Below are 26744 nucleotides of genomic sequence, written 5' to 3'. Positions count from 1 at the left end.
GAGACAAAGTAATATTACAGAAAATTCAGGGGGAAAAAATCTTTATCAACTAAGGAAACAGAATTTTTATTTCTGCATATTCCCATATAATTACCTGGTAGGGTAGCAATTCTAGTATATACACAAATCTGTATGCTGCTTGTTTTACTTAACATTTTAACAACATTATCAACACCTATAATTCTAGTTATCATAATTTGCCTAATTTAAGAAAATGTCACAACATTATTTTATTTTTTAATATTCCTCTGTCCTTAGGAATTATTAGGTCAGAAATATGTGAATATTTTTATGGCTTGTTACATAATGATACTTTATTTTCAAACACACTACAATTTCATTTTAAAGAGCTTTGTTTCGAATAGATATAAACCTAAGATGTTCTAGATGGACTAATCTCTAGTCTGGCAGAAAACTAGATAATGCCAGGGAATGTCAGTCATGTGCCAGCATATTACTAACAAAAATACTATTATCTTTCTTCTCAGTAGATTTGACTTTGTTATGCAGAACCCTAACTTCCTCCCTCACCATCTATGATGACTGTCAAATAAGAAATAATATAGAGGAATAAACTGCCATCATCATACCTGTTGGCCAGTCACTTGAAATGTCTCTTCCGCATGTATACATGTTATTTCAAGAGGTTCTGTCCCAGATACATGTCTTAACAATCGGCAGGTCTACAAAAAAAACATATATATAGTTTAATTTGTACACTCTAGTTGTTCAGAGTACCTAATTTATAATTTAATTTATAATTTAAAATAAATTTACATTCTACAAATAAAATGTAGTAAAATTGATTGGATTTGTATACTACATGATTTGTATACTGCATTGGCCATAAAATATTTTTATGATAAAAAGCAGAAATAAAAGTATAGGATATTGCTTTTATTTCCTATTTGATCACAGCAAAGTGGTTACAGAAAGTTAGTTAGCACCAGCAGGAATTTTTTTTCCTGGTTCTGAGGCTTGAACTCTGGGCCTGGGCACTGTCCCTGAGCTTCTTTTTTTTTTTTTTTGTCAGTTGTGGGGCTTGAACTCTGGGCCTGGGCGCTGTCCCTCAGCTCTTCAGCTCAAGGCGAGTGCTCTACCACTTGAGCTACAGTGCCACTTCCAGTTTTCTAGTGGTTTATTGGAGATAGGAGTCTCACAGTCTCTCCTGTCTGGGCTGGCTTTGAACTGTGATCCTCAGATCTCAGCCTCTTGAGTAGCTAGGATTACAGGTGTGAGCCACCGGAGCCCAGCGTTGAGCTTCTTTTGCTCAAGGCGAGTGCTCTACACTTGAGCCACAGCTCCACTTCCAGGTTTTTTGAGTAGTTTATTGGAGAAAAGAATCTCATGGAGTTTCCTGTCCAGGCTGGCTTCAAATCACGATCTTCAGATCTCAGCCTCCTGAGTAGCTAGAATTACAGGCATGAGCAACCAATTCAAAACTAAAGGAATTTTTGAAAGGACTGAGTGGTATGCATGAAGTCTGTATGAAGAAAATCTGGCTCAGAAAAGCCACCAATATCTTACAGCTAAACTCTGAGTTACTGTAACTTACACAACCTTTTTATCAACAAGTTATACTTCCCACCATGATCAGTTAAACACACTTCTAAAGAGTTAACAATGGGCTAGAAAGAGTGGGATAATAAGAAAAAAAGCCTCCATCATAGGGAATTGTTGAAAACCCTGAAACTGAATATGAAAACATTTTAAAATCTTGTTTTACTATTAAAAGAGAATTTCTACAGGATTCCTAAAATTAGCAAGTTTCCCTACAGTCATAATATTTGGCTTATGCATGTAACAAGATCAAATCTTTCAACAGAACCATGCCTACAGTCACTTAAGGAATGTTCTTCAGGGGCTGGGAAGTTGGCTCAGTGGTAGAGTGCTTGCCTCGCATGCATGAGGCCCTGAGTTCAATTCCTCAGTACCATATAAGCAGAGAAAAGCTGGAAGTAGTGCTATGGCTCAAGTGATAGGGCACTATCCTTGAGCTGAAGAGGTGAGGGACAGCGCCCAGACGCAGAGTTCAGCCCCCACAACTGACTAAATAAATAAAATTTTTGAAAATGATTTTTAAAAAGAATGTTTTTCAGATTTTCTAGGCTGCTATGTAACAAGTAAAGGACAACAAGCTAGTCCTAATGATCTAAAGACTATGTGTGAGCTTGTACATGTGTTGGCTAGGGATACCTTATACATACACAAGTATACATGGCTTATGGTTAGTTTCTCAAAACTAGAAGATATCCAGGATTTTCATTAGGCAGCAAACTCAGAACACCAACAAGGCAAACTGAATTTACAAAGCAAGTGACAGCTGGAACACAGGTAATACAAACAGATTAGAGCAAAGAAGAAGTGGCAGGCTAGGTGTCTACCTTCCTCCCTCCCTTCTTTCCTTCCTTCCTTTCCTCTTTCCTTCTTTCCTTTCTTCCCTATCCCTCTCTTCCCTTCTCAAAACCACTTTTTTTTTTTTTTTGCAGTCCGGTCATGGGGCCTGAACTCTGGGCCTGGGAGCTGTCCCTCAGCTCTTCAGCTCAAGGCTAGCCTTCTACCACTTGAGCCACAGCACCACTTCTGGCTTTTTTCTTTTTGTTTATGTGGTGCTGAGGAATCAAGCCCAGGGCCTCATGCATGCAAGGCAAGCACTCTACCACTGAGCTACCTTCCCAGCCCCTTTTGTTGTTGTTGTTGTTGTTTTGGGGGTCCGGTCGTGGGGCCTGAACTCTGGGCCTGGGTGCTGTCCCTCAGCTCTTCAGCTCAAGGCTAGCACTCTACCACTTGAGCCACAGCACCACTTCCGGCTTTTTTCTTTTTTCTTATGTGGTGCTGAGGAATCGAACCCAGGGCCTTGAGCATGCAAGGCAAGTGCTCTACCACTGAGCCATCTTCCCAGCCCCCTCAAAAATACTGACCTATGTTTTACACATCACAAAGACGTGAGGCCAAACTCTGCTGAAGTTTGACCTCAGAGGAGAGAAGTGAGGAGGGAAGGGGCCTTTATTCCTTGTTCCTTCCCTGCACGGTCACCTTACACTCTCTATGTACCCAGGCCCAGATCCACAGCCTCTTAAGGGAATTCTCAAACAGATTTCCAGGTCTTAACTCCTCTGTTAATTTGGACACAGCTATGTTATCATTAGCCCCAATTACTGCATGCTACTCAATGTTTTCCCACATTCTCTTTAGGTAGTTGTGACCCATTCACTTACTACACCCTCTTCAGATCATTCTAATGTGAGTACCTTTTCTGTCTGAACAGATTCAGGCAGAAACAAACTGATACAATGTACCTCCACTGTTTTACCCCAAAGTCTAATCTTTCAATGAGGATAAAGATTAAGAAATGCATTTGTGGGTTCTAACACTGTGTTATTGTTGTGTTTAGAGTCCAGACTATGGTTAAATCATACACTTTTTTAAATAAGTTTTTTATTGTAAATATAGTGTACAGAGGGGTTACAGTTATGTGAGTAAGGTAATGAGTACATTTCCTATCAAGCATTGTTACCTCCTCCTTTGTTTTTCCCCTATACTATCTCTTTAAAATAGCAAAGGAGAGAGAGAAAAATGTTCAGATAAATTAACCAAAAACTGCCTTGTCCTAACAGTCCCTCATGATACTTTATTATGAACTACAATTTCTTTAGCAAGCAAACATATTACTCACCTCAATGAGATGTTCTTTCTGTTCAGAGAGTTTACTCGCATATTCAGCCAAAGCCTCTAAATTTCCTTCTACTCCAGTAAGTTTTAATTCTTTTAAGACCACATGATCAGCATGGTATTTTAATAGATCCGCTGCCAGCTGCATGGCGGTACTATGAAGCTGCAGAGTGGGGGTGAAGGGTGATGGAAGACAGAAAAAAAAAATAACATTTTGTGGACAAGCACATGAAAAGCTGTATTAAGAACTGTAGAATGGAAGTCGCCAAAGCAGCCCCACTTGATCAGCTATAACCTCTCCCCTGGTTAAAACTGTGTAGTACTGACAACCTTATCAGTTCTCCCAAGGGCAGGGCCAAGTCTATTCATCTCTGAATCCCCTGGAACCAGCCGTACTGCTGGGTATAGATGACCTAGTCATCAAGCTCCTTCCCACATAGCTTCTCTCTTAGTTAAGAGTGTTTCTGCTACTCGTAAATTTGGGAACAATATTAAGAGTACAATATTCAGATCACTAAAAGGAAAGTGATATTGACATTTCTGATCATTAAGAGGGTTTTTTTTTGTTTTGTTTTTGGGTCGGGTCGTGGGGCCTGAACTCTGGGCCTGGGCGCTGTCCCTCAGCTCTTCAGCTCAAGGCTAGCACTCTACCTCTTGAGCCACAGTGCCACTTCCGGCTTTTTTCTTTTTGCTTATGTGGTGCTGAGGAATCGAACCCAGGGCCTCAGGCATGCAAGGCAAGCGCTCTACCACTGAGCCACCTTCCCAGCCCCTCATTAAGAGGTTTTAAGCTAGATATCAGTGGCTCCCACGTATAATCCTAACTACTCAAGAGACTGAGGATCATGAGTCAAAGCCAGCCTGGGCAGAAAAATCCATGCAACTCTATCTCTAATTCACTACCAAAAACCTGGAAGTGCTTCCAAAAATTGGAAGAGCACTAGCTTTGCACAAAAAAAGTTGAGGGATAATACCCAGAGCCAGAGTTCAAGCCCCAGTACTGGAACATATATCAGAACCTGAGTTCAAGCCCCAGTACTGGCACATATAACAGAGCCTGAGTTCAAGCCCCAGTACTGGCACATATACAAAAGCAAAAGATGTCTTTAGTATAAGTTTGCAGAGGTATCACTACGAGACTTGGTTAACTGAATATTCAATAAGAGGATACTAAATATCTACATCATGGCAGATACTGTACTAGAATCTAGATATACAAAACAGGTTGGTTACAATCCCTGGCTTCAGGGAATTACAATGTGTCTACCTACAGTTGCTATCCAGAACTCTACTCTCTAAAACAAATTAGGTCTCAGCAGAAACAACAGTTAAAAGGGTTTCCAAGGTTTTATTTCACGTTGAGAGGAATAGATCTTAAATATTCACTTTCATTTGATATCTTTGGGGGTTATTCATCTCTAAATCTTTTGTTGTATTTATTTTATCTAATGATGTGACAGTTACCCAGAAAAAGATCGCCTTAAAAACAAAAATGTTTTAAGAAAAAAATGTGAATTAAGCCTAGTTGAATGAAGCAATTTCTTTTTTCCTGGAAGCAATCAAATGTCAATTCAAATTATAGGACTTTCTACAAAATTAACAATAAGGTTGTCTGCATTCATACAAACAAGTGGTAATAATTACAGACAGAAACAAAGGCATTGAAACTCACTTTCCTTTAGAAACTAAATGCCATATAAGAATTGAAAATGATTTTGTTTAACCAGCAGGGCCTTAGAGAGTACCTACTATCAGTCACCTCTTTATTTGTGCCTATGATACAGGTCTATCGGGACTGAGTGAATTGCCAAGGTCATGTAACTCTTCAAATGGTTCTGGGACAACTTGTTAATAATTGTGAGAGAAGCAGAGAACAAACATGATGCTCCTGCTTTGTCCTGACAGCATATCATCTCACTTAATCCTTATAAAAAAATTTTCAGGGATGATGTGGCTATACCCATATAAGAGCTAAGAAAATGAAGCTCATGGAAGTCACTGGATCTATAGGATTTCCACCTGGTTAGTAAAAACTGAATAGGATGAAATAAAATGGGTAGGCTTGTTTTCAGAGCAGAGAAAGCCATATTTTAGATATAACAGGATGTTTAAAAATTGAGGTTTCAACAGAGGTGTCAGCTCCAAGTTAAGATGTAAAACAGATTACCAAGTATGTAATATATAAAATAAATATCCAAGACCTTTCATTCTGTTGGGTCATGACACACTTCACAAATATCATTAAATTAGAGACATAAGAGAAGAGAGGTTATTGTAAGGATCTGTCTAGAGAGCCAACGGGAGCTCATCAGGAACCTCCCCTGCTCCCGAAGGTGGAAGGAGCAATATGACATGACAATGTTATTATTGGGGCCAAAAGACACATGGGAACCTCTGACAAACACACTAAAGCATCTGTGAGAGAGAAAGCCTTAAATGACTATTGAGCCCAAAGCCATTTACAAGGGCACCAGTCACCAAGAACTCCGCCCCCTCCCTCCAATTTTCTATCTTCTTCCTGTGTTACAACCTGGCAAAAATAAATAATAGTAGCTATATCATGGAAGATGAAGGATTAAAAAGAAAGAGATCAGGGGCTGGGAAGGTGGCTCAGTGGTAGAGCGCTTGCCTTGCATGCTCGAGGCCCTGGGTTCGATTCCTCAGCACCACATAAGCAAAAAGAAAAAAGCCGGAAGTGGCGCTGTGGCTCAAGTGGTAGAGTGCTAGCCTTGAGCTGAAGAGCTGAGGAACAGCGCCCAGACCCAGAGTTCAGGCCCCATGACCGGACCCAAAAAAAAAAAAGAAAGAGACCACATCACCCTAAAAGTTCTAGGTGGAGCTGGAGAGAAGGAAATTGTCAAGTCAAGATACTGATGAGTACATTTGGAGTGAACACTCTGATTTCTGTACTGAGATTGTGTTTTATGACTGAAAGAAGGGATTGGTGAGCATTTCCTCTAAAGAGCCAAGAAAGCAAATATTTCAGGCTTTGCAGGCTCCACTACAACCAGCTAACTATGTTACAGACAGCAAACAGGACACAATATATACATATATGGGCAAGATGTGTTCCAAAACACTACTTACGAGAAGAGTCCACTGATTATATATAAATAAACCCCTATATGACTTTCAATTCTCTGCATGGCCTTGTACTTGCTAGGCTGGAGCTACCACTAAGCAATAGCTCCTGCCTTAGTTTTCACTAGTTAATTTTGGATAGGGTCTCACTTTTTATTTGGGACACACCTCAAGGATAATCTGCTACTTTAGGCTCCCCACAGTTTCACACAGCATGCCCTGTTTCCCTCTGTGGAGGGAGAGTCTCAGACTGTGCTGATCCTCCTAATATGACCCTTCCACATATCTTGAGATGATAGGCATAAACCACTGCACTTGGCTATGGATTAAGGAAGGGTCTCTCAAATTTGTCTGTATGGGTTGGCCTTGAACCACAATCTTTCCAATCTCAGACTCCCAAATAACTGGCTAGAATTAAAGGTATGTATCTCTTGTGTCTAGCTTACAATCAATATTTTGAACTTTTCTATTATTTCCCCAAACCTCCACACCCTCTCTGAAATAAAAATCCACTCATTTCTGCCCCATAGAAACCACAGATATGATTTGTGGCATTGAATTTGTTTTAACTTGTCCAGAATTTCTCTAAATGGATGTAATATAAATAGGTAGGTAGGTAGGTAGGTAGACAGACAGACAGACAGACAGACATATATTTTTGTGCCTGGCTTTTCTTTCAGCTTAATGTTTTCAGTGATTCATCCATATTGTCAAATATATTAATATTGTCCCTTTTTACTGCTAAATAGTATTTGGTAGTTATTCCAAAGCCATTTATCAATATTCCTCTTGATTAAACTTAAATTGCTTCCAGATATTAGCTGTTATAATAAAACTGAGAGAGAGAGAGAGAGAGAAAAGAGAAAGTATAAGCTTTAAGGATTCAGCAACTAAAATACTTAGCTTCAAACTAACAGTGCCAAAAGAAACCTTTTAAAACATTTTCTAGGCACAGGGACATGCTAACATCCATCTACTTACACATTTCACATAACATGAAAATTAGAAATGAATTGTATGAGGCTGGATTTCACAATATACTTACTTCTTTCTTAAGTTCATTGAGACTGTGACTTATTTTCAAAATACTGAGTTCCAGTTCTTCAGCAATGCTTTTTGTTTTCTTGCTTTGCTAAAAAATTTTAAATGGTATATATTTAGGGTTAACTTATCTCTTAAATGTTATTCTAATTTTATATAAACTATAAATTATAATAAACTTTAGTAACATAACTGCTTTTTAAAGTAAAGAGTGCAAAATAGGATTCTGGTTAATCACTGCACCTTCCGAACTGTAAAAAGTTGATTTAATTTTAATCGTATTGATTAAAATTTTTATGTAAGGAATTTCACGTTGTGCTTCTTTCTCTGTTCATAGTTCCTCTAAAGCTGAAGTTCAAGATTTCTCCTTAAGTCTGTCTTTAAAATAATTGTTACTTAATTCAGCCCAGAATCATTTTATTTGGGCTTTTTCTATCTCCATTTGAATTATAGATACATTGATGACAACTTCAAAGATCTACATCTGAGATCTTTGGAATCTAATTTCCTTAAGCAGTTTATGTCAGGATCACACACAGGGTAGATACACCTGCCTGGTTCTCAACCCATGATGGCCCTCTTCTGTAAATATGAATGTGTTCAGAATGTATTCATCCCCACCACACTCAGAAATAATAGAGAACTATGGAATATGCCAATACCTAAGATACAAAAGCATTCATAGGTCTATTATATAAACGGTCTTGTAGTTGCTTCCCACAGATCTAAGGCATAGTCTTATGAATAAAATAAACCATAATGGTTGTATGAGCTGCATCCAATAAAGTATGGCTACAAACTGTCCATTGGGATAAGCCTCAACTAAACAGATGAATTTTTAAAACCTATTTTTTAAAAATAAGTTAATCATGTCTGAAATTTATCTCTTTTATTTTCTGTCTGGACTGTTTATCCCTTCACTATTAACACAGTTAAAACACAAAATTCCATTTGTCTTTAGGACATTACATAAATGTCTGTTTCTCACAAAGGCTGGCTCAGATCACTTAATCTAAGTGAAATCCTCTCTTAATCCACTCAATTTTTTTCTCTAAGTAACCATCCAAGTTTGCTATTGAATATTCTTTTTGAATTTTTACTTTTTGTCTGTTTCAAGCTGCCTTCCCTGTTAGACATATAGGTGGCCCGTGAACATTGGGGTCACATCTGATTTGCTCCACTTGAATCCAAATAGTGCATGGCATAGAATGCAGCAGGTAGCAGGTATTCAGTTCTCTGTGTGAGTAAATCAAAGTGAAATGCCAGAACCTTTACGAAGTGTACTTGATTCCTCGCTCTAAATGTGTCCCCACTTTCAAACTCTCTCAACACATGGCCTACACCTTATCTCCTTTTCTTCTTTCCTTCCTTCCTTTCTTTCTTTCTCCTTTCCTTCCTTCCTTCCCTTTTTTCTTTCCTTTCTTCCTGTCTTTTCCTTCCTTCCCCCTCTCTCTCCTTCTCTCTCTCCTTCTCTCTTTCCCTCTCTCTCTCCCACCCCCATGTCTCACCTCTACCTAGACTTTTCTACATTGTAAAATAATTCAAGGGAATGACTTTTTATCTGATTCAGCTTTATATTTCTAGGGCCTGGCATATAAAAGATGCTCAGTAACAACTGTTGGGGGAAAAGTGGATGAAAAGTCCATTTGGCAAACAGAACTCAAGATCAGAGTGCTTGTGAAGGATGGTGTTGCAAGGTGAAGTACTGATAGAATCAGACTCCCAACACAGCACTCCATCATAAGGAACTCAATACTCAATGTTAGCTTAAAATTTAACACTGAGTCAATTTAATCTTCAGACATACTATCACACAGATAATGCAAATTATGCACAATTCTTTTATACCACTCTACCCTAGGGCAAGATTCCCCATCAGTATGAGCACTTGCCCTGTTCTAATGTCATTACAATATCTGAGACATCTATGATTCAGATCTACTCTTCATTGATATCAGATTAGTTACCAGGAAGTAAACTGCTGCTTCCCTCTTCAAAATTTCAACCACAAACACATTCAGATTTTTTTTTCTACCCCTGCTGTGTACTGTAAGCCATGTGAAATACTTTTCTGGCATAGCCTAGGTCAAAGCAGTAAAAGGTGCCAGAGACATGTTTCAGGCTGTCTCCTGTTTATGTATCTACTGCTGTGAGATCCCAGAACATGCTTCCCATCATCATTTACCAGTCCTGCCCAAATAGTTTCCCAGATGAATCCTATTTTAGGCCCAAGAAGTGACTTCATCAGTTTAGACTGGGAATCTGTGTAAAGGATAAGTATCTTTCACCTGCCTGCTAGATCTATCCTTGTCTTTGTTACATCTAGACTTGAATAAATGTTTTAAAGCACTAAATTAGCTGTCCTCAGAGATAAAAACTATTCACATCTGAATGGCTCCGGTAGTAAGATTCAGATCACGAGAGCTTCTAAGTACAGATCTACTTCTCTGCTCTTTACTCTGAAGAAGCATTTTAGAGAGGAATCTTTCAGAAGCGAGTTTGGTGTAAGAATGGGGACAAAAGAGTGATATAGTAACATATAATCCAGCCGGAGCATAAGAAGAATCAATAGTGCTAGAAAGGTCAGGTACAGTGAAGATATTTTGGTCAATTGGAAGGAAAAAAAGGGATGATGTATTCTTGTCCCATGCTGGCCAAATTCATACTCCTGGTAAGCTTCCACATCTCTTAAAAACCTTAGAAAAGGCAATTGTCTCAAGATTTACTATGACAAAACATTTCTTACAGCTGGGATCCACACAGAAATGAATTGCTGCAGTTCTGTTCTCGCCTGAGTTGACAATTCCAAGATGCGTTCCCTGTGCTCATGGCTGGTATAGGCAGAATCAGTGAAGTCCTCTGTACGTTCCAAAATGATTTCCAAGGTCCCAGAAAGATTTTCTTGGGAATGAAAATAAGGATTCTCCCGAAGAGCATCAATATTCAGCTGAGAACGAAAAGGACATACATCCACATGAGTACTCTTACCTAACCAAAACAGGCTAACAAACCCCAGGAAACCATAGCAATTTCTTTCCCAGGTTGATAGAAAATACAGCCTTCAATGATAACTGCCTTCTACAGTAACCTAGGAGAACAATGCTCAAGAGTCATCAACGGCAATACAAAGTTTCAGTCCACAGTTGTTAATATAATTACATTTTCCAGGAGATCAGTGAATACCAAGACAGAGAGAGAATCACCACACAGAACTGGAAGGAAAAACAAACCAGCCTCCAGGAAGATGATCTGGACCTGAGAAAATAGTTAGGCAAAGTCCTGAAAGATATGTTATACCCAAATACAATGTGTGCTGAAAGCTGGTGGGAGTGAGGGTGGAAGGTGTGGTAGGTAAAACGGACTAGGAAATGCGTCTACTTTGACTCAACTATTTCAACAAAAACTGTTCAAGTCACCTGATTAATCTCCTTACTTTTTTTTTTATGTTCCCAACAGCACCTCACTGGTCTAAACATCCTCTACCAGAAGACCTACATAACTTTGATTCTGCCCCATAATCTATACTTAAGTCTTCCCCATCTACAGAATAAAGCCTTAACTTCTAGCACAAAATCATTCATGCATGCACACAAACACACACACACACACAATATATCTAGGTCAGTCTATCTTACCTCATGAGCTCCAATGCAACCTTTTGCTTCAGCCAGTGTTTAGAGTTCCACAAAAATGTAATAAACATGACCACTTATGTACTCTTTCTCTCTCAGCTTTCAAAGATCTGCTTCACTGTTTAAACTTTAACTTCTAGTCCATGAAATATGTGACCCAGGGAAGTTGGATCAAGAGGCAAAAAGCTCACAATGAACGGTCTGACAAGGATAGCTTACATTTTGTTTGCACGTTAAAGTACTGTCACAAATTTTTCAAGTTTACATATGACCTGTTTAAATATGAACCATGAAAACACCGAAGTTTGCAAAGGCCATCTAGAGAAGTCTGCCACCACTTCCTTTGGCCTAGGTTGTGTCCAATCATCTCTCCATTCTAAGTACTCAGAATGTTTTTGAGCTAAGAATAAATGTGGATAATAGCTATGGAATGGACAATGAGAATCTGAAAATTCAAGAACTTACATAATGGAACTATAAAAAAGTTATGTGGATCTCACATCACCACTTATTCTTTTTAGGCTTTTTTGCTTGTTTTTTATTTTCCTTTTAGATAGAACATATGCATATTTTCAAACAGCAACCAAGAAGAATATTGTGGGTCTTTTAAAGAACTATTCACTTATGCTTTCATAAGTTTTGCCCATTTATTCAGAGGCATAGCTGAAAGTTCATAATCAGAATAAATGGACAAGAACCAAAAGCCCAAAGAAGAGTTTACAACCCTGTCCTTACAAAATGCAAATAATTATGTTCACCTAAAAGGACAGTTAGGATTTAAACAAGATAATAAATTCATTAAGGGCACAGACCTAAAAATATTGTTTCCATTATTTACCCAGTTCCACCTTTAACCTTCTTCATACAATTAGAAGTCAATGTGCAGACAGGAGGATAGAAAGAAAACCATCTTGTCTCAGCCCTGCTTGCTAGAGTTGGGTATTGCTTAGCATATTAGATAACTCTCCAGGGCCTTGGCTTTCCCATCTACTAAATGATGGTATGATAATAGATGATTTCCTAAGATCTTCCCTCAAATTTCTGACTGGAGTCAAATCCCAACCATTTCTTAGCCAGAAAGCTACTTTCATCTCTGTCTCTCAGTCACCTCAACAGCACAGTAGTTCTTATGAGGGTTATATGAGCTCACGTGTTCAAAGTACTCAGATCAGGGAGGGCACAGAATAAGGACTCAAAAACGTTAGTGTGGCTAACATTGAGCTGGTGGCTCACACCTCTAATCCTAGACAATCATGAGGCTAAGCTCTGAGGATCATGGTTTGAAGCCAGGTCAGGCAGGAAAGTCTGTGAGACTTTTATCTCCAATAAAGCACCAAAAAACCCCAGAAGTGGAGATGTAGCTCAAAGTGGTAGAGCACTAGCCTTTTTATTTTTAAGTTGTAATTATTGTTTATGCTATTATGATTGCTACAGTCTCCAACTATCACCCCTCTACTACAAGCCAGAGCAGGAATTCTAACAGAAATGATTTACTGCTTGTATGGTACTATTCAATAACATGAGAAGGAAACATCCTTCTAGACAGGAGGCTACAAACAAACCATAGAATCAAAAGAGCCAGAGTAGCTACTATAAGCAAAGACTAGTATTCTTTATGAATATAACACTAAGTCAAAATTACTGAAAATTATGTTTGTTCATAGTGTGGCATTGCTTTTAAGAGATTTATTCGTTTTTGTGAAGCATCATTCTTCATCATTATACAAAAATATGGATACTCCATATAATAACACTCCCTTAAAATGGCAAGAAAAGCATCAAAATATATTCAATCCTTACCTTGAACTCTCTAATGCCAGTAAATATACTGATTGATGATATATCCATCTCTCCACTTGGCTTACTGTCAGTCACAATCTCAATGACCTTATCCAACGCCACTTTCATTCGGTCAAACACTCCTTCTTTGTTTTTATGGGCTGATTCACAGTTTGGATGCCTGAGACACGTCTTCAAAACAATTGAGGGTTTTTTTTTTAATTTTAGTATTTGACCCATATAGTATTACATAAAATCTTACAGAGAACATGTCATGCTAATAAAAATGGTTCTTTACCCAAATCTCCTGGATCCCTGGCTCCCCCAGCTGCCTCTCCTCACTAAAGCGGAAGCAGGATGAGTAAAAAGCGATAGCAAGGTTAAGTGAAAAAACGCAGAGCAAAACCGTATCTGTATAGTATAATATTACGTTTACGTAAAAATGGCTATTCAGCATGGCTAAAATTAATTAATTATTTATTTAGGAACTGTGGATTGAACTCAGGGCCTCATGCTTGTTTGGCTAGAACTCTGTCACTTGAGTCATGCCTCCAGCCCAACTCTTTGTGCTGTTTGGAAATGAAGGCTAGTGGATTTTTTTTTTCTTTTTGGTTCAGGCTGGCCCTGAACTGCCATCCTTAAAATTGCAGCCTTCTGAACAGCTAGAATTACAAAGGGGAGCCACTAGTGCCTGATCATGCCTCATACATGTATGAAGTTTAAAAGAAGAAGGAAAAAATGCACAAGATGATATATAATTATGACTGCTGCACCTTTGAGTTAAAATAAAAACCACTCAAAACTATCCAATGGACTACATAGAAACACGGCTTTCTGTGAAGTCTCTGCTTTTATGGATGCATTGATTCTAGCAGAGAAGTAAATGATCTCAGGTAAATGTTCTAAACAAACGGCTAGTGACACATTTACTAATTCATTCTTGAATTGTATAAATTTGCTAACCAACAGCTGTTTGAAAATATAAGCTCTTGATTAATAATTTTGTAAAAATAGAAAACGAAACTAGAGGTTAGAATTTATTGACCGAAGGGCTGATTCTGATTCACACCCCACAGTTAATTTAGCTAATCCTAACTTATCCAGCTCTTTCTAGTGAAAGTACACTAGCTCCTTGGGGGAATTAGCAAAGCCTACAGGGAGTGACCAAGACTGAGAGATATGTCCTCACAGCACCTGCTTTACCCTGTCTGCCTAGACGCCAAATCAAAGTTCCTCATAGACTCATTATTGTGTAAAACTAGGGAAGAAAGTTTAGCATTCTTGCAAATAACTGAGGTTTGACTCTTTAGGCCTAGGTTCTTAGTTACTACTTTAATCTCTTTAAAAATGTAAAGTGCATAAACTAGATGCTTTTGATCAGGTCCTCTAATCATTAATTTACAACACAGTAAAACAGAACCCTTCTTACCTTTGAAGCAGTTAGAAGCATCATTGTACCCTTTTCAAGAACTGCCCTAGCTGCTGCCATTCTTGCTTTTCTCTTTTCATCTTTCAAATCCTTTAAATAAAATAAAATGATTGAGTAGTCTATGATCACATAAGCAACCCAATTCTTTGAAAAATCAAATTTATTCATTAACAATACCCCAAAATTTAGAAACACTCTTAAATGAAGATAAAAAAGAACATGGGATAGTTTTAGACACTGTCACTGCTTCAATTTACGTAATGATACCTAAATTCTAAGATACCTATATTCTAAGAATGCTATGTTAATTTAGTTCATTTAGCTGAACCCTGGTAGTCAAATGGAAAGGTTTATAAAAGAGAAAGGACTTGAATTGGGCTTTCCAGACAAGTATTCCCACTGGAAACATATTTAAGTGTTACATGTGGACCAAAAAAAAAAAAAAAAGACCTATTAGTCTGTACGCTGGCTTGTAAGACCAAGGTTATAAGCAAAATACCCAAACCAAGTGATTGGAAAAATAATCGCACCTTCATCCAAACTAGCGTATGAATTTATGTAAAGGCTTTACAATGTGAAAGATACATACATTCTGTCTATCTCCAGTTAGATGTGCAAACTCCACCATCTCATTGCCAAACTGACTGAAAATTTGGACAAACTCTTGAAAGCTATTTACTTTTTCTAGTCTTTCCATCGTTGCGAGAACCTGCAAAACACAGAGTATCTTATTATTAGGTGGCAGAGAGGAGAGAGACTGAGACTTTCAAGCCTGAGTAGAATGAATGAAAAGGGGAAAATCTTTTCAGCTTTTAGAGGAGACAGAAAAGACATAGGAGAGGGCCAGAGAAGCGGAATCTGGTTCAAAGATTTAAAATATTAAAGGATTGATTTGATTTAGGGTTAGGAAGGTTAAGCTTACTTGAAAATCAAAATGATTCAATAAATGATCAAAATGATTCAAAATTAGGATCATTTTTGCAGTCAAGTCTAAAGAAGGAGAGAATGTGTAGGCCATGCTATGGTTGGGTATGAGCTGAATGTGTCCCCACAGACTCTTGTCCTGGAAGCTTGTTGATGTGAGGAGTGGTGGGGCCTGCGAAAAGGTAGTTAAGTTACTGGAGGTATTGCCTTGAGAAGAATTAATGTAGTCCTCGTGCAACCCATTGACAATGGACTGTTATTAAAGACCATACTGGCCCTTCTACATTCTCTGGCTGTTTTGTTTTTTGGTGGGTCATGGGGCTTGAACTCTGGGCCTGGGCGCTGTCCCTCAGCTCTTCAGCTCAAGGCGAGCACTCTACCACTTGAGCTATGGTGCCACTTCCGGTTTTCTGGTGGTTTATTGGAGATAAGAGTTTCATGGACTTACCTGACAGGGCTGGCTTTGAACCACAATCCTCAGATCTCAGCCTGCTGAGTAGCTAGGATTACAGGCATGAGCCACCAGTGCCCACCCTGCATGGCTTTTGGTCTTATCATGTGATCTTTCTCCCTCTTACTCTTATCATGGTGAAGTCATCTACCATAAAGCTCCTGCTAGAGGCTGAGCAGATGAGGGTGCCTAATCTTGGAAAGTCAGCCTCTAAAAGTAAACTAAAGAAGTATCTCCTTTATAAAGTACCTAGCCTTAGGCATTTTGTTACAGAAACAGAAGACTGGATAATGTAGCAATTAAATCTTCTCAGACTAAGAAGGCCCAGAGGACAAACACACACACACACACACACACACACACACACACACACACTCACAGAGGAACACTTCAAAGACCCAGGATCAAAGGAAAGAATCGGAATCTTCTGAGGAAAATAGGAGGAAGGTCACCCAAAGAATGAGGAGTGAAAATGGAAGTTTACAATTTAAAAACAGGAAAACATTTTGGATCAGTCAGGGACTGCCTATGTTCAGTAAACTAATTACCAAGAAGTTCCAGACAGTAGGAGTTGGATAGGGTATGAATCTGTACAAGAGTAATTTTGTATTTACTTGACATAAACAAATAAATAGGCATGAAACATATTTTCAAATACTTTTCTCTAAAATTAATACAGTAGTGGCGCTGTAGCTCAAGTGGTAGAGCGCTCGCCTTGAGCTGAAGAGCTGAGGGACAGCGCCCAGGCCGAGAGTTCAAGCCCCACGGCCGACAAAAAAAAAAAAAAAAACTTAAAATTAATACAGTACTGTATGTATTAAGTCAAACAGAAAGTTTAAAAAAAAAAAACACAGATATCCTGTGTTTAATGAGGAAATGATGGCTATTTGGCACCTTAACCTTCCCTGGCAGCTCAGGAAGCACAGGCAATTAACACAGATAAGGCAGAGTGCCTTACTGAGCTAAGTCATCACTTTGCAAAAAGGAAGTTTGTTTCTTTCCTCTGGCATTACCTGATCCATTGCTCCAATTACTGTTTCTCTTTAAACTTATATCTTTTTGATTCAGCCAATATTCACCAGGTAGTTCTGTCCTGGAGTCCTATTCCTTCATAGGCTGACTGTCCACCTCTAGCCAGAGGAACCATTTAGGGAAACGTACAGGCAGGTGCTAGTGGCTCATGCCCGTAATCCTAGCTATTTAGGAGGCTAAGATCTGAGGAGTGAAGTTCAAAGCCAGCCCAGGCAGGAAAGTCGGGGAGACTCTCATCTCCAATTAACCAGCTAAAAGCCAGAAATGGAAGTATGGCTCAAGTGGTAGATTGCCAGCCTTGAATGAAAAAGTAAGAGCATGAGGCCCTTAGTTTAACCCCAGTATTGGCACAAAGAGAGAGAGAGAGAGAGAGAGAGAGAGAGAAAGAGAGAGAAAGAGAGAAAGAAAGAATATCCACTCCTAGATGATCATGGATCAGGATGATCACCTGTAAGACTATAATGCATCTCAGACTTCTGCAATAATGCAGAAATATTTAGGACATTCTACATATAGAAATTTTGTAGCTGTTCATATTATAATGTCAGATGATTTGTTTTAGTCTTAAGCATATACATTGTTGTTCTCTGACTTAGAAAAGAAAGTACAAAGAACTCAGCACTTTTATCTACTAGATTCTACTACACACATTAAAATGGTGCTAGTTCTTCCCAAATGTACACATTTATTAATAAAAATAAATATGAGCAAGTAGATAATACTTTTCTGAAAAATATTATTTGCCTTCGAAAGTTTAGACCTTGTATACACATAAATTAAGAATAACAAGCATAGATGAAACACTATCGACGACAATCATGATAAACAATTATACCAGACACACACTGCCAAATTATCTGGAATCAATACACAAAGCACTTTGAACAATTCTGGAAGACAAATATATAGCAAGCAACATCAACAAAGAAAGTACCTTACTGCGTGATGTTATTATTTGTTTAATGACTACTCGGTCTGCCAACAACAACACCTTTGTCACTGAAGAAAGAAGTAGTCTTGCAGCCTTTATGACTCCTGTTTTGTCTGTAAAAATCGTGACCTGGCCATCAGATTCTGAATTCATGTTGGATACATCAGTAAGTGCTGCAATTGTTTCTCCTAACAAGAAAGGGAAAAGTTAAAATGGGGCAGGGGGGGAAATCCACATAAAAAGAAGACTTTTCTCTGATCTTGACTATAACATCAAGAACAACTCAGATCTGAAGTCGAATTTCCTTCTCCTTGAAGAATCATATGACATTTGCAAATAATAAGAGCACACACTTCAGAATTATGACAAACGGTTGCTTCCACCCAGTTTGAAAAATATAGTTTTCTTTTCCAGTGGCATGGCCAACCAACACACAATCTAAAACTCTCCTGCTCTGCAATACAGTAAGAAACATCCTAGGAGTCAAAGACCACCGAAGAATCACAGGAAGCAGTAGCAAGGAGCTAAGGCTTGGGCTGGGCTGGGCTGAGGGAATTAGGAACAGGTCATTATCAATTGCTACAACCTAAAGGAGCTTGGGTATAGAGATATCCAAAGAGAACACAAAGATGAGGCTTTGGGCCCAGGGGTATTTTCAATGAGGAGTCAGGGATGGAAGGAGGCACAGACAATGAGCAAAATCCTGGACTTAGAATGAGGAAAGTAAATAAAACAAAAACATACCCTTGAGCATTCAAATCTGGGGCTGATCATCCCTCAGACACAGCACACAGTACTCTACAAAATGAACTTCCAACCCTGGTAAACTCTCCTTCTCAGTTGGAAACCTTTTGATTTCTACAGCAGCAATTATTCATCAAAAAGTAAAACAAAGTTTGCTTTCCTAAAAGATAAAACCAGGCTAGAAGCTTCCCCAATGCTGCTTACTGTTCCAGTTAACACAAAATGAATAATAGTATTTTAGTATTCAATAGAATGTTTAATTCCTAAATAAAACTGTAAGTAATGATTGATTTTATCACAAAAAACTCAGATTTATTATATACATAATGTCTTAGCCATTAGGGAAAGGATCTCAAGTAAAAGTATTCATGTTTTAATGGACAGACTACAGGATCTGAAACACTAGAGTTAGTATTTAGAAAGATAGTTTGGTGGAAGTATGTAGAATGGACTAACTGGAAAGGATGGGCTTAAAGCCAGGTTTCTATTTCAGTCATGGATGTGACGTACTAAGGACTTTGAGCATAGTAGACATTAGAATATAAGGAATATTATTTGGGAGAAACTGTGCAAAGAAAACATTTTAAAAAACTGAGTATATAACCAGTGATAAGAAGACTGAAAAACAGCTTCACCATTGTAAACCTAAGTCATTTTAACCAAATCTTAAGGGCACAGGGAGGAAATGATGTACTTAATGTCAGACTACAGGAATTTTAAATAGCACAGGAATCCAGAACACATAAGCCACTAAATATGGACCAGTGGTGCAGATTTGGACATTGTGTGTATACTAGCAATAGCTAAACTTTACCAAGATGAAAGTGTGTGATTGTCTCCATGATCCTTCCAAAAGAGCTCCACCTACTGGTATTCACATCCTGAGCTGTTTCCTCCTACGTAATAGTAGGGCTGGTATGTCATTCCCAAGATTAGGTTATAAAATCCTGAGGTGGCCACCTTGTTCTCTCTCTGTTTCTGAAAGAAGTCAACTGCCCGGTCACAGGAAGCCCTAACTACAGACAGGCTGATAGGGTGAGGAACAGCCATCAAGGAAGTAAAACCTTGCCCACACTATGGGAAGGAGTTTTGAAAGAGTTCCCACAGGCCCCTGAAGCCTTCAGATAACTGAGTCCCAACTGGCATACTGGCACAGTCAGAGGATGCTGTGACCAGAACTACCCAAGGAAATCTCACCAATTCCTGACACTCAGAAACTGCAAACAGACCTCTGGGATCTTATGTTACTAAACTAGGGTCAGACTGTTATGCAGCAATACAAAGTTCTATATTACAGTTTTTATAGCAAAACATACAAAACTCAAGTAGTTAGAACTAAAACTTAATCTACACAGAAAGGGACAGGAAGAAAAGTATGTGTAGCAATAGCTGAAAGAATAAATATTTCCTCTGTTTCCCTGGGATGTGTTTAAATTTTTCTTATAGTTCTCAATCACCAAAGATATTACATAGGAGCCTGTTTAATTTTCTTTTTTCTAAATGAACCAGACATTTTACTCTTAAGTATGTGGATGGTGACATTGGGCCAGCTCTGCCAACAATGGTCAAATGCTTTCTTAATATTATAATGTTGTTCAGGGAACAGTTTGTTAAGAAACTAGTTCTCTAAGCAAGTGAAAAGTTGTCATAACTTTATGGTTGCCACTTCTAATTTATCATAAACAACTAATTAGTATTCTTTCCTAAAATAAAAATTCAAAGACACTCAAACACAAATATTTATTGAGCTTTTAAAAATATAAAATATAAACATTTTCTGCTAGTAAAATCAAAAAGTAAAAACAATGCAATGATTCATGCAAGAAAGGAATAAAAATTAATTATCAAGCCAAGCACTGGTGGCTCATGCCTGTAAGCCTAGCTACTCAGGAGGCTGAGATCTGAGGATCACAGTTCAAAGCCAGCACAGGCAGGAAAGTCCATGAGACTCTTACCTCCAATAAACCATTCAGAAAACCAGAAGTTGTGCTGTGGCTCAAGTGGTAGAGTGCTAGCCTTGAGCTGAAGAGCTAAGAGACAGCGCCCAGACCCAGAGTTCAAGCCCCAGGACTGACAAAAACGAGTAAGTAAATAAATAAATAAAAATAATTATAATGACCATAATATTTGTTTTATGTGACAAATGAATATGTGCATTATTCAAGGTATTTCTTTTGTTTGGGGGGGGAGGGTCCGGTCATGGGGCCTGAACTTTGGGCCTGGGTGCTATCCCTCAGCTCTTCAGGTCAAGGCTAGCGCACTACCACTTGAGCCATAGCACCACTTCCGGCTTTTTTTTTTCTGCTTATATGGTGCTGAGGAATCGAACCCAGGGCCTCATGCATACAAGGCAAGCGCTCTACCACTGAACCACCTTCCTAGCCCCTCAAGGTATTTCTACAAACACTAATTCCCCACTGTATAGATAAGAATACAAATTTTGAAAAGTGTAATAGTTTTCCCAGAGTCTCTCTAAGATTAACAACATGAAGAAAGTGGTATTGAAATCCAAGTAATCTGGTCCAAAAACTCTAGTTTTGTTTTGTTTGTTTGTTTGCTGGCACTGGGGTTTGAACTAAGGTCCTGAGTATTATCCTTTAGCTTCTTCATTCAAGACTGGTACTCTACCACTAGATCCATAGCTCCACTTCTGTTTTTTTGTTTGTTTGTTTTAAGGTTAATTGGAAATAAGAGTGTCTTAGATTTATCTGCCCTAGTTGGCTCAAATCATGATCCTCAGATTTCAGCCTCTGGAGTAGATAGGATAACCAGTGTGAGCTACCTGTTTGGGGTAAGCTCTAGCTCTTTAACACTACTTTGTATTCTCAAATGAATGTAAACTGCCAAGAGGGAAAAAATGTTTAGTAAGGGTTGACTGGCCAGGAATATTTTAGGAGGGATTTAAGTCAGCTTAAATCTGTACATATTTAAGGAAGAACTGGAGTGGGGCATCCCTATTAGAGATCTGTGCCTCCAGAAACCACTGTTGTCCTTTTCTTCTTTGAGTAACTTTAGGAGGCAGATCTCATGAAGAGAAAGGCATTCTAAAAGAGAAGAGATGACATGTGGACCAATGACACCTAGTGGCTTCCAGAAGACCCCATCTATGCTGGGCCCAGCTCTCTGCTGGCCAGTGTACTCATGTTCCTCCTACCCCTGGGCTGAGCACAGTGATGTACTACAAAACCAACAGAGCGAACAGAACCTGTGCTGCCCTTCATTTGGAATCCTCTACTTCTGCATTCAGTCCTCATCTTCTGGAATCCTCTACTTCTGCTTCCTTCCAATTGTCACCTTCTACATTTCATATTCATAACACAAAAATATTTCTGTATTTTTGACATTGTCCATTGCTTTTTTTTTTTTGGTCATGGGGCTTTAACTCTGGGCCTGGATGCTGTCCCTCAGCTCTTCAGCATTTTACCACTTTGAGCCACAGTGCCACTTCTGGGTTTTTCTGCTTATGTGGTACTGAGGGATCAAACCCAGGGCCTCATGCATGCAAGGCAAGCTCTCTACCACTGAGCCACCTTCCCAGCCCTCTATTGCCTTTTATAATGCCTGTTTTATAAGTGCCCACGTAATAGTTTGGGGCCAGGAAAAAAGACTCTCTCCTCCTACTAGCTGGTCTGTTTCCTTTCAGCAAACAATGAGAATTATATAACCCTTTGTTTCTCACATTTTTGTCTTGCCTTCCAGGAAGTACAAAGATAAATTTCATGCCTAATTAAGATAATCATGTTTGCCCAAGCATCTAGTACATTTACTTTCATCTCTTATTTTAATGGGTTCATTGAGCATGTCTTTTTATTACAAATAATTCCATATCCTGTTTAAAAGTAAGAAAAACATAAATTATAAATATAATAAAGCTATCTCCCCTAGTTCCCACATAAAACCTACTCTCTAATCCAGCAAATGGCTAAAATCCCAAGGGCCAACCCCATGTCCTCCTCTTATTTTTAATTAACAATCGTGTTCTATCTATTCAACCACCTAATGAGTATATTGTGCATTCTTCCTGTTCTTTATAACTCTATTTTACTGTCTTGGTCTAGGAGTTTTTATTGCAAAGCTTCATGTTAATCTCCCTGCCTTCATTCTTAAGCCTCTCTCAACCTGCTTTCATTCATTCATTCATTTCTCTTCTGTACTGTTAAAAAGATTTTTCTAATACAAAACAGTGTATTGATATGTTAAGTCATTCATGTTACATATGGAACTCTATGATCTGGGTAGTGCTACCATATTTACTCAGCCACGTTCCACCCAGTTTTTTTCTCCCTGAAGACCCTCCCAAGATACCTGCTCATGTCAGAAAATGGCACCATTGTTTACTCAACTATCTGGACCTCAAACCTTGGAATTATCCATGATTCCTCTTTTGGTCACATATTCCATCCAAATCATCAGCAATCCTCTCAGATCCACCTTGACAATGTATCCAAGTGCAACTGCCTTGTAGCACCTCAAGTGGTATCACCTCTCCTGGGTCACTACTGTCCATCACGTGGACCACTGTAACAGGCTCCTATCTGGCTTCTCTGACCCCATCTGCATATCTCCTAAAATCTACGACTAGTTTAAAAGGAACCACCAGTTATCTTTTAAAATATAAATGAGATTATGTCACTGACCTGCACAAAATCTCTCACTAGACTCCTCCTGTTACATTTAGAACACATCTAAAGTTCCTGCCTTTCATTGCCTGAAACACAGATACCTATTCTCACTTCTCTTGCCAGGAATGGCCCTTGACCACATAGGTAGGCCCCTCATTTACTTGCAGTCTCTGTTTCAATATTCTTTTCTCAATAGAACTAACTCCTTCTAGGGCAATTGTTCTCAATTGAGAGCCATTTTGATTCATCTAGGGACATTAAATATGTCTGAAGATATTATGGTTTGTCACACGTGGGAAAGCGGATCCACTGGCATTTATCAGGTAGAAGCTAGGGATGCTGTTGATCATTACAATGTGCAATGCAACCCTTCACAGCAAAGAATTATTCCCCCCAAAATGTCATAGAGTCCAAGTTGAGAAAGCACCTCCACTCATCTCCTAAGCCTTTCCTTACATTATTTTATTCTTCATGATCATGATCACCACCTGACATTATATATTTTATTCATTTATTTGTGGTCTGTCACTGTCATTAGAATACAAGCTCCATGAAGGCAGCCGTTTGAGTGATTTATGATCAGGACTCAGTAATTCATCTTGAAAAATTAAGTAAATAAATGATGCTTCAACAAAGCTGAACTATTTGTTGCCTTCAAAACACACAGGTTCTGAAATGCCTATGTGACACAAGCCATACAGAGCTGTAACATCATAAACTTGAAGTCATGGTGATTTGTCTGCTAAAAAGTACAAGTGCATACCAAATTTGATTTCTACTTCCTCCATGGTAGGAAGTAGGCTAGCATACTTCTCAAGGGCAGAGGCCAGTCCTCACACCTCTCAGTGTCTCCCATCTCAATGGCTGATGTCACTACACTATTACTCAGACCAGTGAAAGAGTCCTCTGTTTCAGATTTGATACTAGAGCCATGGGAAGTCTCAATCAAGGCCTTTAATGTTCTAGGCATTCAGTGTCAAAAGCTAACATATAGTACAGATCTTTTACTCAAAATAACAGCAAAAATAATTCATTATTGTATCCAAAGCAATAAAATTGGAATAATCTCTTCAAAATACATATCCACATACCTGCTTGTTTAGCTTCAATACAGGCAATATTTATTTCTTCTTTCAAATCCCTGTTTTCATTGGCTATAGCTTCTCCTACTTTAACAAATCTTCCAACAGCCAAGTTGACAGCTTGTCCTACACGCTGAATTGCTTGCAGAGTTTTATCAGACTTTTTGGTATTATCTTTATGATTGATAAGTGTGGTAATCTAAAAATAAAAGATAAAAGCAACTTACTTAAATTTTTACCTCAATATCCTTTTAAAAAGAAAAAAAAAGTTATACCACAAAGAAAATTAAGCCAAGTACATTGGACTATCTCAAAAATGATAAATCAAGAATTTTATATGTGTCATCTCAGAAAAACTAGCTAAGTATCTTGCTTCATTCTTCAGGACAATACTTTTAATTACAATTCCAACTTCACCTCAGGGCAGTCCATCTGAGACATGGAGTTGCAGAGATGCTCCATATCTTCCAACAAATCTTAAAGATGTGAGAAAAGTAAGAAGGCAGATCATTACACTCATAGAACTCAAGGAAAACCAAAGTACTTAAATTCTCATAGAACTCAAGGAAAACCAAAGTACTTGAACTCTATTTTCCAATGCTTTTACTTGAGCTGCTGTGAGGGCAGCTTTTTTCCACTGGACTCTACTCCATTGCCTCCCATGGCATGTGGGTTGTACAAAGTAGTACTTGGGTCATATATGTTTCCTGGATTAACAGCATGCTTGAGAATTACCAGCGTAAACTATGTTTTCTACATCCCCAAGTTTTACTGTGCCAACCTCAGAGTAAGTGGAGTACCAAGAGTTATTTGAGCACTTGGTTTTAGGCACTCAAATAAAACATAAAAGATGACAAATTTAGTTCATTGAAGCAAATATAAATGAAAACAAATCATAGAAAACTAGTACACAAACTGTGTTAACATATAAAAATATTTATCGAAGAATGTTGTAGACAGGTATGGTGGTGCAAACCTGCAATCCCAATACTCAGGAGGCTGAGGTAGCAGAATTATGAGTTCAAGGCCAGCCTGGGTTACCTACTGAGACACTGCTCAAAAAAAAAAAAAGCATTTGTTTTGTTTTATTCCAATTAAGAAAGTCCCCCAAAAGTTTTCAAGCAGGGTCTGACATAATTTCTGTAGTAATTAAAAAATATATTCATATTCCTTCTGTTTAGTGTGGGCTGGGCTCAGTTCCAGTATACAGTCCTGAAGTGCTTCCTAGAATAGGTCTTAGAACACATCATGACTTCCTTCACATTTGCCCTCTCTCTGGGATCAATCACAGTGGCAAAAAGCCAGCTACCATGTCATAGAGGACACTCAAGCAACACGAGGTAAGAAAGTGAGTCCTGTGGATAACAGATAATCAAGAGAGGAAGTCTCTTGCCAACAGCAGATGGCTTAACTTAGGATCAAAGTCTCTAACCCCAGTGAATTCTATGTACTACTTCATGACAGATCTGAAACCACAATTTCCAGGCAAACCACTCCAGAATCCTTGTCCCAGAAAACTATAAAATAACATTTGCTGATTGAGGACACTGAATTTGGGGTAACTGTTTCTATATTAATAGGTAACTAATACAGACTTCGACACCTGAATCTGCAGTGATTCTGTAACAAAACCTAAAATAGGAAAAGTGGCTTGAAACCAGGCTTTGAAAGGTGCATGGTCTTTGAGGAGTAAGTAAAAGCAATGGGAGTGTTGGAGAAACTTGATGACTTGGGGGAAGCTGTCTTGTCAGTTTTTACAGCCACAACAGAATACCTAAAACCGTGTAAAAGCAAGAGAAACATATTGCTTACAGTTTTGGAGGCTAGGAAGTATCAGATCTAGACTGGATTAAACTCAGTGTCTGGTAAATTCTGGATCTCCATTTGGCAGAAAAGAACAAACAGAATTCTCAGCCTCTTTTAACATTAGTATTTGTGATCTAATTACCTCCCCAAAGCCAAAGCTGCTAGTTAATATTACCATGGGAATAAGATTTTATGGACTGTGGAAAAACACCAATATTCTGAACACAGGATAAAATATGGGTTAAAAAAGCTTAAAAGAATGTGAGAAAAATATCACCAGAAACTGGAGGGAAAAAAATGGTCCTAAGGCTGGAGGCAGGGCTTCATTGGTAGAGTGCTAGCCAATGAGCTAAAGTGGCTAGTACTGAGTTTGGGGGGGGGGGAGATCCAGTCGTGGGACCTGAACTCTGGGCCTGGACATTGTCCCTCAGCTCCTCAGCTTAAGGCTAGCGCTCTACCACTTGAGCCACAGCACCACTTCCGGCTTTTTTCTTTTTGCTTATGTGGTGCTGAGGAAT

General features: G+C 38.6%; 1 protein-coding gene across 1 annotated transcript in view; it reads right to left on the bottom strand.

The window, feature by feature from the left end:
* Ctnnal1 (catenin (cadherin-associated protein), alpha-like 1) overlaps positions 1 to 24882 on the bottom strand; it is a 46976-nt gene extending 22094 nt beyond the window's left edge. Inside the window, exons 1-10 of the mRNA XM_013023230.1 lie at positions 24838 to 24882; positions 24430 to 24619; positions 17976 to 18160; positions 15224 to 15343; positions 14635 to 14724; positions 13227 to 13397; positions 10541 to 10741; positions 7799 to 7885; positions 3677 to 3835; positions 591 to 683 (exon numbers count right to left, since the gene is read on the bottom strand). Coding sequence (XP_012878684.1) covers positions 591 to 683; positions 3677 to 3835; positions 7799 to 7885; positions 10541 to 10741; positions 13227 to 13397; positions 14635 to 14724; positions 15224 to 15343; positions 17976 to 18160; positions 24430 to 24619; positions 24838 to 24882 — 1341 coding nt within the window. The remainder of the gene's footprint in view (positions 1 to 590; positions 684 to 3676; positions 3836 to 7798; positions 7886 to 10540; positions 10742 to 13226; positions 13398 to 14634; positions 14725 to 15223; positions 15344 to 17975; positions 18161 to 24429; positions 24620 to 24837) is intronic.
* Between the last annotated feature and the right edge of the window lie 1862 nt (positions 24883 to 26744).

Source organism: Dipodomys ordii, unplaced genomic scaffold (genome assembly GCF_000151885.1).
Source record: "Dipodomys ordii isolate 6190 unplaced genomic scaffold, Dord_2.0 Scaffold67, whole genome shotgun sequence".
NCBI classification, from domain to species: domain Eukaryota; kingdom Metazoa; phylum Chordata; class Mammalia; order Rodentia; family Heteromyidae; genus Dipodomys; species Dipodomys ordii.
This window is presented reverse-complemented; position numbering and strand designations above follow the sequence as displayed.